The following is a 12,843-nucleotide window of genomic DNA, read 5'->3' on the forward strand; positions in this document are numbered from 1 at the left end:
ATTTAAATATAATATACATAGATATAAAACAAGAATCTGAGCTGGATAAGTTGGAGTCACGCGCGGGGGAACTACAAAGTTAAAGAGGAGTGGATGAGAGTAATGTGAAGGATGGGTGACCTACTGGGAAGTTGGAAAATTTGCGATATTTGCGGGTCAGTGCGGGTGTGTGTTGTATAGCCAGTGGGTGTGTGACGGTGGTTGACCGTTTAAATCCGTCGCAAAAAAAAGTATTCGGTCGCTGAAAAATTGGCGACCGGATATTTAGCGACGGACGTTGTCCGTCGCAAATCCGTCGCTAAACTCGTTTAGCGACGGAATTTAGCCATTTAGCGACGGAAAAATCCGTCGCTAAATGGCTGTTTTTTAGTAGTGTCATAAATATATCAGTCAATGGTGTATCTATAAAATTTATTTCGTTAAAATAATAATAAAAAGATAAGACTATGTATCTACGATGTATCAGTGATGTTATTATTATGTATAAGTGACTTATCTACAATGTATCGGTGGTATATGTACGATATATCATTAATGTAACCGACATGTAAATACATAAAAAATTAAACCAATAACTATATAATGTCTTCATTAAATTAAACACTAGTTGAAATTAATCTTACAAATACGATTATATCAAAAATATAAATATTTACAATTTTTTAATTTACGTAAAAAGTCAAATTTCAAAAATAATCTAGATACATATCAGAAACAAGTCATATACATCTTAATTCATATTTATTTAAAAAAAAACAACATTGATACGTCTTAGATGCAGCTCCACTATATTTTTCAAAATAAAAAAAATAGTCTAAACTTCTCCCAGAATTTATCGATGAAACTATCAAAATACAAAACAAAATAAAAATTAAACTAAATCCAAGACTATAGTGATAGAAACTTCATATTGTTTCCCTTGATTCCTTCTAAACACCTTCCACAGTTTCATTATACATTGCAGACCCACCACCACATTATCTCTTTGAACCATTTTTCTTTTTCTTTTCTCTCATTGCTTTTTCTAAGCCAATAAAACATCTCTGTTACAAGTTAACCATTAAACTTGACATTATAATGCATTATCAACCTTTTTTTATGTCACTGCTCATTTCAATTTCTAACAATTCAAATTCAACAGATTCAAACTGAAGAAATCACCCATTCATTTCTTTCTCTCTGCAGAAGATCAACAACTCAATATCTTCATGGATCCCTTCTATTTTTCAACCATTAGAAGCCAACATCTGTTGCCACCACAAAGACCATCGTCTCCACCGCCACAAAAGAAACAAAACCAAATCTAAGATCCACGCCCTTCCGCACTTAAAGTACAAGACTCTCACAAAATTAAAAAACCACCGCTACCTCCACCTCAACGGCCAGTGATCATCTACGCCATCTCTCCAAAAATCATCCACACCAAAAAATCTAAATTCATGGTTGTCGTTCAACGACTAACCAGACTCTCATCGTGTAACTTCTCCGCCGGAGACGGTCAAATATCGCCATTATCAAGATTAGTTGCAACGGAGAAAGTAAGCCTAGGAAAAAGAAGTAACATCATTAACAAAAAAAGTTTTCGGAACAAAAAACCCTTTGTTTCTCTAGTAGAGAAGAAAGAGAAGGAGTTGAAAATTGAAGAAGAAGATAATAAGTACTGGACACATGCAATTAGTTTCTTTTTTTGTTTAGCACGTGGAAGCAAGGGAATTAGTGGGTACAAAATGAAATAAATTGTCCACCTCGGCTAATTAATATTGTTGGTATTTTAGAAAATAAACACCGCATTTATAATTTATGCGTAATTTTCTCTAATTTGTATCTCTAACACCGAAAAATAGTGTTAGAAACATTTTCAGCATATCTTATCTCATATTACACACATGCATGATAAGAGGGGGATTTGCCACTTTTACTTTTTTAAAAATACAATTTTTTATTTAAAGTTAATTTTTAATTGTACAAATTACTAAGAAAATATTATATATTGACCTCTTTAATTTCAGTAAATTTTGAATTTTACATATATTAAAAAAATATTTTTGACTCCTCTTTGTTTTTTAAGTTTTGACTATGCCCTACTATTATTAATACTACACTATTTTATAATTATCTTAACAATTTATGTCGATTTTTTTATATTCATCGGTTAATTTGAAATTATTAACTTTCACCAATAAAAAAGTATTTTACTATATAAATATATAAAATAAGAGAAATTATTATGAGACTCCTCACAAATTAATAGCTTATCATACGCGGCGTTTTGGTGCAACGATAACAATCCGATATTAATAGCTTATTATACATGCTTATTTTATGCATTTTATTTTCTAGCTAATATTTGATTTTATTATAAAACACACACACATATATATATATATATATATATATATATATATAGAATAATATAAAATTATAAAAATATATATTTTATCTTAAAATTTAATTATATGAGTCAACATAAAAAGGTTTATTATATGATCTATAATACAAAAGTTATAACAAAATTTAAATATTAAAGTCATATTTTTCAAACTCAAATAGAATTAGCTTCGATCTCTAAAACCAATAACCAATAACTCAAATTTTATAAACGTGGGAGAGTAAATTGTTAAGTCGTGGTCCAAATCCTCTCATAAGTACTTTTCCACCCCAATCATCATCCAAAAAAAAAGGTTGGATCTCTAAAGATGGGCCGGAGATGCCCGAGGCCCCGAAGTACTTCCTTTCATCGAAACGACACATCGACGAAAATCGATGCACTAAAACGCAGCGTTTTTCGTCAATCGAAAATTCCAATTCTATTGAGGGTGCAGAGTTTTAGGACGAATAACAAAAAGCAACAGCACTGTATTCCCACCACTAGCGTTGTCAAAACGCCCCGTTTTGTTACTGGTAATCGCACTTGACAGAGCGCAGACGGAGAAGAAGGAGATCGAGCGAGCATCTAAATAAGCCTCTCGTTCAATGGCAGAGAAACCTAAACCAGTTCGCGTTCTGTACTGCGCAAATTGTAGTTTACCAGCTGAGTACTGTGAATTTGGCCCAGATTTCGAACGATGCAAACCCTGGTTGATCCAAAATGCTCCTAGCCTTTATCCCGATCTCATTCAAGGTATTTTTTATTCATATGTTTATCCTTAATGCTTAATCAATGATTTTTGTTAATTATGATTTTTGTTAAACTTTCAGAGGCAAATGCTCAGGAAGCTGATAATGTAGCCGATCAGTTACAATCCACCGGTATTTCATCTAGCGGCAGCCGTGGTGGCGCTACTTCTTCAGGTTATTTTATTTAAGGTTACTAATTATGAAATTGTATTAAATTGAACTTAAGTTAAAAATATTATAAATATTTAGCTGCTAGAATTCAATTTTTTTGATATTGAATTGAAAACTCATAGTTGCTAGATTAATTAAATTATTTGGAATTATGTATTTTTGTTGTTGCAAGAATTGAGTTCTGGTGCATTAGTGTTTTGATAAGATTGCATGGAATTTTAATTTTTTTTCTGCACTATATGTTTTCATGTTGTCCTAGTTGCTGAGAATTGGTGATTGATATTTGGATTTTGTTTTGGTGCTTTTAAGTTTTAGCAAAAATTGAAGTATTCCTATGTTCTATTTCCTTGCTCTTAATATAATTTGTAACCTAAATAACATTTTGCAGGAGGTCCTTCTGCCACTAAGGAAGAAGTAAAACGTCTTCCTGGTGGAAAAATAAAGAAGAAAGTAAGTTCTTAGAATCTTTCACTAATTCGTTTGGAACATGAACTTCGTTTCTCTGAAGCAATCACGTGATTTTAGTGTAAGTGATACTTCGTATTAATGTATTGGAGTTTGGATTTACTTTTTCTTTAGGAGAAGCAAGAAGTTATTATTGAAAAGATGACACGTAACAAGCGAAAATGTATTACCACTGTAAAAGGGCTGGAACTTTTTGGTCAGTTTCTCTTGCTGCTTGGTCATTTTATTTGTCAATTACAAAGTTTTGATGACCTTATAATCATTTCCTAACTCATAATTTTGTTTTTAGGTGTTAAACTTAGTGATGCATCAAAGAAGCTTGGGAAGAAGTTCGCTACTGGAGCCTCTGTTGTTAAGGTGTGTAATTTAATGTACAGTATACGGTTCTGTTGCTTCTAATGGTGATTACCTCTTATGTTTTCTGAATGAATTATACAGGGTCCTACTGAGAAGGAGCAAATTGATGTTCAAGGAGACATAGCCTACGACATTGTGGACTTCATTACAGAGACCTGGCCAGATGTAAGCATTTAGCATTCTATTTCTACTACTAAGCTCCAATATTATAAGTTGGATGGTTATCTTTGCTTACCGTCTTAACCCTTCAGAACTAATTGACCATGTTATTATAGAAACAAGATGTGCTCAAACAATGGATTGTCCTTACATAGGACAGTCCAATCCCTTAATGGTGCCAATGTTTTACATGTTTATCGTCATAAGCCATATTCCCCATTGACAAATCTATAACCTTAAGAGAGAAACATTTAGAAAAGTGTGTATTTGGGAAGATACAGAATGAGAACCTTACTGGTGAAAGTGATTCTTTTGGTGTATATATAAACATGGTAATAGTCTCCTTATATTTTAAATGCCGAAGCATTTCATGTAATTCGAGTGAGAAGCTGGACTTATTGCAAGAACATTATAGCATCAGAGAGTTGAATTAGATGTTCTTATATCTCACTTTTTCCGTGGGATGCCATCATGGTGATCTATTTCGTTTTCCATCTTAGAACTTAACTTGTTCAATTTTTTCATATGACCAGCATATTCCTTAGCAAATACAGACAGCACAGCACTACTTGCTTTTACATGATTTTTATCTTGTTGAATTTTTATAACTTATGTTTGCCATATCTTGTCCATAATACAACTTATGACCTTAATCTTTGAGCCTATGATATCTGAAAAGTGAAAACCAAAGTTTTTTAATTATCTCTATATAACAATATAATAATGTGTACAAGTCACTATCCTAATGGATTACCAAATCAAAGCTCCATTATTATTTTCCCTCTTTGGTAGAGAACTATAGCTCATGTGACTAAGTTTTCATTATGTCTAAATTTTATGAATCTGGTATTTGGATATTGACTATAGAATGGGGCTTTTTCCTGCAATAATAATCTTCTGCTGATGAGTCATATCATAGGAAACCCAAGAAGGGGGGTGAAAATAGTTATCCACCTTTAGGAGCATGTTTGGTATATCATGGAATAGGGATCCAAGTGGAAATGGGCTCCTAAAGGCAAGTCATTTTATTCAAAATTATTTTAGGTAGTTATTAAATCATTTTCTCGGAGATGACATGACAGGATAAATAAGTGTTATTTTCACTAACAATTGATATTTATTTAGTTTGATTTGATATTACAATCTCAAATGAATTAGTGTATCAAACCAAAAACAGAATGAGAAGTCTATTACATTCTTACTTCTTTGTATACTGAACATGCTCTACATGTAAAATAAATATGTATAACGTATAGTTTCTGCTAGATGTACATACGTTTTGATATGTACCCCAACCCCGTGTTATTTCATTCCCCATCTTGTTCTGCTGCAATTTATCGCTTTTACTAAATGTGATACAGGCGCAACTTCAACTAGTTCATAAAAATGGTTCATTGTTGAACTTCTTTAGCTAACTAAAGTGTTTTTTTGCAGGTTCCTGAAACCGCAATTTATTTTATTGAAGATGGTAAAAAGGTCCCTGCCGTCTGATTCAGTTTCATAGAGTATACAAGATATTTGGAGTGTGGCGTAGTTCTCTTTCACCGTGCTCTGAACTCAATGCAGTTTTAAAAAGAAAGGGACTGCTGAATTGAACAGAATCATCAGCGGAGCATTTTGTCATAATTTAAGATCACCTATTTTGTTTAAGTTAAAAAATAGTTTTTACTTTTGCAGTCGAATGGTAACTCGGAATTCAGAAATATTGGCTGCAATTTGTACAGGGGCGGTTTATGTACCGTTGCTTGCTCCGCTTGTTTCTTTTGGAGCAGCTGAGTTGGTTTCTTCATGAATTACATGCTTTTCAGATTAATCTACATTTTATTTTTATCCTGGTGATCTACTTACTGCCAGTAGGAATTAAACTACCATAATTCGCTGCAATTCTCTTGGTTCTGAGAGAAAAGAAAGCTCTCCTCATGTTTGCCATACCCCAGCTGTGTGCTATGCGTTTTTCTGGTAGAAGGGACTAAGAAACCCTTGAAGCTTTTATGAAAAAGCATTTAACCCATTTTATTATTATTTTTTTATCATAAAAGTCCTCAATATTTTTAAAATGGTGTAAATATTCTTAAAAGTTAAACCCAATTGAAATTAGGACTGCTTTGCCTTTTTTTGCCCTTTTTTTTGGATTTTGTGTTTAGGTTAGCATGGGCCGGTTCAGTCTTTGATTTGGGCATTTGATTGTCAACAATTAGTTTGCACCAGCACCGTCTTACGTAATACTTTCTCCGTCCCACAAAAATAGAAAAAGACACTTCTTTATTCTATACAGATAAAAAAACTATATTCATATTTAATGTTAATTTAAAATAAAATTATAAAACTATCCTCATAATTTTATTGTATGAGTATTAAATATAGCAGCTCATTTATGATCCACTTTTAGAAATTTTAAAAGATATTATAAGAATATTTTAATTTAGTTAATGAATTTTCTAGCCAATGACCTCATAGCTCAATTAGCAAGGAGTGAGGAACAAGACCAAGAGGTCTTAGGAAACCCCCAAGGAGGCAATGAAGATGAAGATTTATTGAAAATTTATGGAAGGGTGTCTTAGAGAAAGCTATAAGCATTGGAAGCGGCGGCTTCGATATCGTTCCGCCATGATGGTGAGTTTCGTAAGGTGATGCATTTAACATACAAACGGCGAGGATAGCGTCAATGTCATAATATTTATAACCATTAGTATATGTCAATATTGTAACTATAATAGTATTATATTTTGTATATCTATCTCTGTTAAAAAATGAGTTTTTTAATTAAAAAAATAATAATAATATTTTTATTTTTATGGAACGGTGAGAATAACATAACAAAAAAATTGCAAACTAGTATGAGAATTAGAGAAGTATCTACCACCAAGTAGATCTCCTAGTTTCTATTGGCACTGAGCCCCAATAAAATGTCTCTTTTTTTTTCCCAAATGTGTATAAATTCCGAGGGTGCAATTAATGGTAGAGAATTTTCGACATTTGAATTCATCTTGTTTATTAGTCATTTATAAAATTTGTATCTTTAAATTTTTATAATTGTTTTGTTTCTGTTTTCGTAGATCAATTATAGAGTTTCAGTTTGCTGTTTTATTGTAATTTGATCTACGCTATACTTCGACGTTAAGTGTTATTAGTTAATCCTATCAATATAATTATCTTTGACAAAGAAAAAGTGTTCTTGTAAATAGATAAAAACATTTTGACAATTAATAAATTTTTTTGATCACAACAAAAAGTAAACTTCTTGTTATGCATAAATTATAAAAAATATATTTAAAAAACCATTAATGATATATAAATAAAGATTATACAAGTCAAGTCAATTTCGTCAGGCTACAATATCAGTTAAACGGCTTTTTTTTCGCAATATTATTAGAAATTCGTGATGCAATCGGACAAGAGATGAACTACTAAAATGAATTTACAATTTACAATGAAATTTTGCAATAATTTTAAAAACAAAAGACCGATGAAGAATGCTATAATTCATTTATATTAATTTATGTAAACAAATATTTGTATTTATTACATATTTTTTATTTTAAAATTTAAAATTTGGACCCAAAAAAAAGGTCCGCGTCCATCACTAGAATCAACTTAAATTGGCAAAATCGTAAGGCGCTTTTTTATGTCATGTCACGCCTATCTTTTTTCTTTATATCAAACTGATTTGAGTATCGGAGTGAATAGCCGGAAATTTCTTTCGGCGTTATATTCTTGTATTTCTGGTCACCATTCAGCATCAAATTTACTTTGGAGCCTTGGTGATTTATCAAGTTGCATAGTTGTTTACTCTACATACTAATGCAATGCAAATATACGGTACTAATAAGCAATCAATTCACTGTGCAAGGAATTCTGTAGGATTGTTGTAAGGACGTTGATAGATTACAAAAATAGATCTTGCTATGTCTGTACTTGCCCAGTTATAGTGACGACATTTTTTGGTTCGACAGTGGGGACGTATTTCTGAGTCATATTTGCGCCATAATTGTAAAGCTACCTAGCTGGCTTTAATAGAAATAGAAAAATGATAGTGAAAGCATGATTTCATCGTACAAAAAAGATCCAATTGCTGGATTTAAAAGATTTGGTATTATAATTTTCCATTTATGAGTAAAAATATCTCTTGACGCATGCACTGTGTCTCGTCTAAATAAGTATGCATGGGACATTTTTAAGAATCTAATATATTAGGGTAAAAATGGAGCAAGTGGGAGTAGTATTTATCTGGGGAAAAATTTATCTGTTCTTAGTAAGTGGGGTTAGATTTGGGAATATTGGATCACAGAATAGCAATATTCTGCAGAAAATTCACGTGTAGGGTTTTGAACCTAATAGCATAGGGTTGGTCTGGTTCGGGATAAGTTCTTAAGTGACGCTCTTTCGGGGCAGAACCAAGACTTCAATTTACAAGGACTGAAATTTTCATATTCGGCTATAAGCTATTTAGAAAAATCAAATCCTAATAAACATAGTAATTTGCACTTGTAAGGGGTGGTTCAATAACTGTTCCTAACACTTGTAGAGGCGGTTTGTAAAAGCAGTTATACAAGAAAAATACCTATATTATTTGAAAAAATTCCGGCGTAAAGGGTCAGCCGACCCTCTCCTGAATTTGCCCATGCGCTCTTTCTTTTGCAATTTTTTTTCTTTTGAAATGGTTTTAAATATCTTCGAACACACTTTTTGTTGTAAATTTAGAGTGTTAATGATTATTGCCACTGCCCTTAAGAAATATTTCGCAGTATTTGCGATATCTCTCAGGATACAACAAGCTTTTCAGTTATATAACTGGAAGCATGAGAAGCAGTATTAAATCTTTGATACGAATCAAGTATCTCCCCTAATCCAGCAAGCCACGATTTGAAGTTTAAAATCAAACTTAATTATCAAGTAAATGAATGTAGACATAAAATTGGTTAAGTTAAACAAAACTGAAAATCTTAGTGGAGGAGCAGTAATAAAACGTGGTTAAAATTTAAATAAAACGTTTTAATTAAACTGAAGGTAATAAAGCTTAGTCAAAGTTTGTTCCCGGATTTTTAGGCCTCAACCAAAATTGTTTTACACATGTTAAAATAAGGCCTTCTCACATAAGGCTATAATTATTATTTAATAAATAATAAATAATAATAAAACCGGGTAGCAAAAAGATTAGTCAAGCCTCGGACAAGCCCACTTGACTTTCATTCCGAACCCCAACCCACAAGCCTACTCCGGAGGGGGGGGGGGGGGGGGGGCGTGAGCCCATTGCTTCCCCCTCAACACACTTATGAGCCTATATTGTGTAAACCCTTATAAACTCATTATTGAAACTCTACACTTCCCATGTGAGATTTATGTTGTTTTGAAATAACACAAAAGGACACATTAAGAATAGGACAAATTAAAAAACAATTTTTTCACAACACTTTTACCTTAATATAGTTTGTGTTTTACATAAAAATGATTTTCACATTGTGCGTATCGGTTGGATCAAATTTTATTTTTATTTTTAAAACCAAGCCACTGATTATTTTTTTGATAATTGAGAAGGAACAGAGATTGCAGAAGGAATAAAATCTACAACTCTAAAAGAATGTTGTTGAGCTTTTATACTATTTGAGTTATAACTCGTTAATACCTAGGCACTGAGTAACTCTGTTGATTTTTAGTTCAATTTATAATAAAATTTAATTTATAACTTTTACGTTCAAAAAAATAAAAATGATTTCAAACCAAATTGAGCCTAATTGAATTTATCGACTCGGTTTGGTTCTTTTTTTTTTGCCAGAGATAACAATATATAAATATATAAGAAGAAAGGTCATCTCATGAAGATGATGAACCAATCTTGAGCAAAGAAAATAAAAGTGGACTTCGCGGCTACTAATTGAGCCATCCAAATACACATTCGTGTAACAAATTAATACCAAAAAATGGAAATTTGTTAAACGAACGGTAGCAAAATAGAATGATAAAACTTAAAATTGAAATTACTTACTGTTAGAAGCGAGTAAAGTGATATAAGTATACCTTAATTTTGTAGAACACAAATATCGCGATCATTCGGAACAAGAAACACCAACTCGTACCTGTTCATTTAAATTAAATAATAAAATTCAATTTAATCTTATCTGATAGTAGATGCGTTCCACCAATTGACGACGGAGAGTAAAAAGTGCTTGAGATGCCTCTTTTTAGAAGTATATGTTCAAAAAAACAAAAAACACAAACAAAGAAAATATTAACAATTAGAATTTATAAATTAATATTATTTGTAACATTTAGAATGTTTTGGATACACCCATAAAGGGGAATAATTGTATTAATTCAACATTACCATTTCGAACCATGAAAAAGGAGAGAATAATGTTAATAATACAGTAATTAAAGTCATACCTCCAAAGTTGAACTTTTAAATCTACCGGGTGTCAAGAAAATGAGAAATCATAACTTCCAATTGGATAATGAGTATGGTGTCTTGAATGTGGATGGTCTTTGCCTGAAAACTGACCGGTCTTTGCCTGAAACTTTAAATGGCAAAGTTTGCTAGCACCGCCAACTTCTTCTTCTTCAACTTTCCGTCTTATTAGATAAAAGAAATATATATATCTGAAATTCTATACATACATACAGTCCAAAGCCAACAACTACAAACTATTTCCACTTATCTTTATATCGGTCAGATCTAAAATGAAATTATAAGTTTACAGATAAAACTTACCTTCAACGGTGCGGCGGCATTATTCCGATGAGCGGAGGAAGATTCAATTGATAAGAAAATTCATGTGTTCATGTATTTTTTTTTTTGGCAAAGTAGCAGTTGTATTAATATCGAAAAATAAAAGTACATAATGATTGTTTGTCAGAACGAGATAATGAAGATTACAATAATTACTCCTAAAAAGGAGGCTTTAAGGACTTTTTAGCCACTTCATAGGCCATCCAATTACACATTCGCTTAACATATGCAAAGTCGCAAAATATGAACGACGATGATAAGCGAACGGTATCAAAGATTATGACTTCTATTGTTGACGGAATATCCTTCTTGCCTTGAGCTGCAGAGATCACATTTAAGCAATCACCTTCAATAATAGTATTCCTTAGACCAAGTTGAGAAGCAATCATAATGGCATGCCGCATCCCCAGTGCCTCCGCAATTTCAGGAGATACTATTCCTGGAAAACGATGAGAGCAAGAATAAGTGATGTACCCTGAAGAATATGAACAAACCAAACCAACAGCTGCAATACGGTTACTAATACTTAAGGCCGCATCAAAATTTATTTTGATCATTCCTGGCGGTGGAAGCCTCCACCGCTGAACCTGCCGAGTTGATCCGTTAACTATAGCCGAAGATTGATTATTCAACACATGAGCAGATGAAAATTCATGTAATTGTGCCAATGCTCTGGAATTCACTTCTGAGACTGTCCATTCGGAATTGTTAAAACACTTATCATTTCTTGCAATCCAGATTCTCCAACAAATTACTGCCATCAAATTACGTTAAAAAGGAATGGTAAGGCCGTCAAAAACTTTTACCCACCAGACATTAAATGGGATTTGACCAAAGCAATCTGAACGCAACATTAACTCAGAATGGAACCATATACTTTTTGCCAAAAAACATGAATAAAAAAGATGTTCAACTGATTCTTCAAATAGACCACAGATACGACAAGTCGAGGGGATTGAAGGACATCGCACTTGAAGATTCATACCCACTGGAATTCTGTTTAACAATAATTTCCATATAAAGATACGAATTTTCGGAGGGACTTTAAGACCCCAAACACGTGACCAAAAATTTTCAGCAATAGACGAGAGATTAGTGGTAGAACTATGACCATTCACACTAGTAGATAACAATAGTTGAGAGGCTATATGGTACCCTGATTTGACCGAATAACGACCATTTTTAGTAAAGGACCATATTAATTTATCATTCAGAGATGGATCAATACTCAAAGGAAGAGACATAATAACTTGAACATCAGAGTCTTGAAATAAGTGGGAGAGTAAGGGAAAATTCCAATGGGGCGGATTGGGTAGTATAAGCTCACTTACTTGAGAATATTAAACAATACATCTGACCTGGGATTAGCCATGAATGGATAATTAGTTGGGAGCCATGGATCCTTCAAACAGTTGATCATAGAACCATTTCCGACTTGCCAACGTATACCTCTAAGTAACACCTCTCTTCCTTTAAGAAAACCTTGCCATGCCCAACTAGACTTATACGGTTTACGGGCCTCCAAAAAGGAACAATGTGGAAAATACTTACCCTTAAAAATCTTATAAAATAACCCATCAGAAGGTTGACTCAACCGCCATCCTTGTTTAGCCAAAAGAGCTAAATTAAATGATTCCATATCACGAAAACCTAATCCTCCATCTTGTTTAGAAGCACATAAATTACGGCAACTAACCCAATGAATGCCAGAGTCAGAATGATGTTGGTTCCACCAAAAACGTGCAATCATGCCGTTCAACTCGTCACATAAGCTCTTAGGAAGCTTAAAACACGACATAAGAAATACCGGAAGGGATTGTATAACTGATTTGATTAAAACTTCCTTACCA

The 12,843-nt window shown here is 32.7% G+C and overlaps 3 protein-coding genes across 3 annotated transcripts; 2 read left to right on the top strand and 1 right to left on the bottom strand.

Moving 5' to 3' along the window:
* The first annotated feature begins 111 nt into the window (after positions 1–111).
* LOC126668735 (uncharacterized) lies at positions 112–1,877 on the top strand. The gene is made up of 3 exons (XM_050361917.2): positions 112–165; positions 1,186–1,249; positions 1,309–1,877. Exons 1-3 carry the CDS (start codon positions 112–114, stop codon positions 1,734–1,736), a joined length of 546 nt encoding a protein of 181 aa, XP_050217874.1. The 3' UTR covers positions 1,737–1,877.
* A 934-nt stretch (positions 1,878–2,811) lies between these two features.
* Positions 2,812–6,099, top strand: LOC126670624 (translation machinery-associated protein 22). Its single transcript, XM_050364393.1, has 7 exons — positions 2,812–3,121; positions 3,199–3,291; positions 3,677–3,738; positions 3,868–3,949; positions 4,043–4,110; positions 4,192–4,275; positions 5,704–6,099. Exons 1-7 carry the CDS (start codon positions 2,974–2,976, stop codon positions 5,758–5,760), a joined length of 594 nt encoding a protein of 197 aa, XP_050220350.1. The 5' UTR covers positions 2,812–2,973; the 3' UTR covers positions 5,761–6,099.
* Positions 6,100–10,682: 4,583 nt separating this feature from the next.
* Positions 10,683–11,754, bottom strand: LOC126668736 (uncharacterized). The gene is made up of 2 exons (XM_050361918.1): positions 11,185–11,754; positions 10,683–10,871 (listed from the first exon to the last, which is right to left on the bottom strand). Exons 1-2 carry the CDS (start codon positions 11,752–11,754, stop codon positions 10,683–10,685), a joined length of 759 nt encoding a protein of 252 aa, XP_050217875.1.
* Positions 11,755–12,843: the final 1,089 nt, after the last annotated feature.

Source organism: Mercurialis annua, linkage group LG2 (genome assembly GCF_937616625.2).
Source record: "Mercurialis annua linkage group LG2, ddMerAnnu1.2, whole genome shotgun sequence".
NCBI classification, from domain to species: Eukaryota; Viridiplantae; Streptophyta; class Magnoliopsida; order Malpighiales; family Euphorbiaceae; genus Mercurialis; species Mercurialis annua.

Bases quoted from the DNA above. Each gene is read 5' to 3' on its own strand.
- LOC126668735 (XM_050361917.2), top strand. From the start codon at position 112: ATGGGTGACCTACTGGGAAGTTGGAAAATTTGCGATATTTGCGGGTCA. The intron at 166-1,185 runs GTGTGTGTTGTA...TTCTCTCTGCAG, and splicing joins ATATTTGCGGGTCAGTGCGG to AAGATCAACAACTCAATATC. The intron at 1,250-1,308 runs GTTGCCACCACA...ACCAAATCTAAG, and splicing joins ACCATTAGAAGCCAACATCT to ATCCACGCCCTTCCGCACTT.
- LOC126670624 (XM_050364393.1), top strand. From the start codon at position 2,974: ATGGCAGAGAAACCTAAACCAGTTCGCGTTCTGTACTGCGCAAATTGT. The intron at 3,739-3,867 runs GTAAGTTCTTAG...CTTTTTCTTTAG, and splicing joins GTGGAAAAATAAAGAAGAAA to GAGAAGCAAGAAGTTATTAT. The intron at 4,111-4,191 runs GTGTGTAATTTA...TGAATTATACAG, and splicing joins CTGGAGCCTCTGTTGTTAAG to GGTCCTACTGAGAAGGAGCA.
- LOC126668736 (XM_050361918.1), bottom strand. From the start codon at position 11,754: ATGGCAGTAATTTGTTGGAGAATCTGGATTGCAAGAAATGATAAGTGT. The intron at 10,872-11,184 runs GTGGCTAAAAAG...ATGTATGTATAG, and splicing joins GTAATTGGATGGCCTATGAA to AATTTCAGATATATATATTT.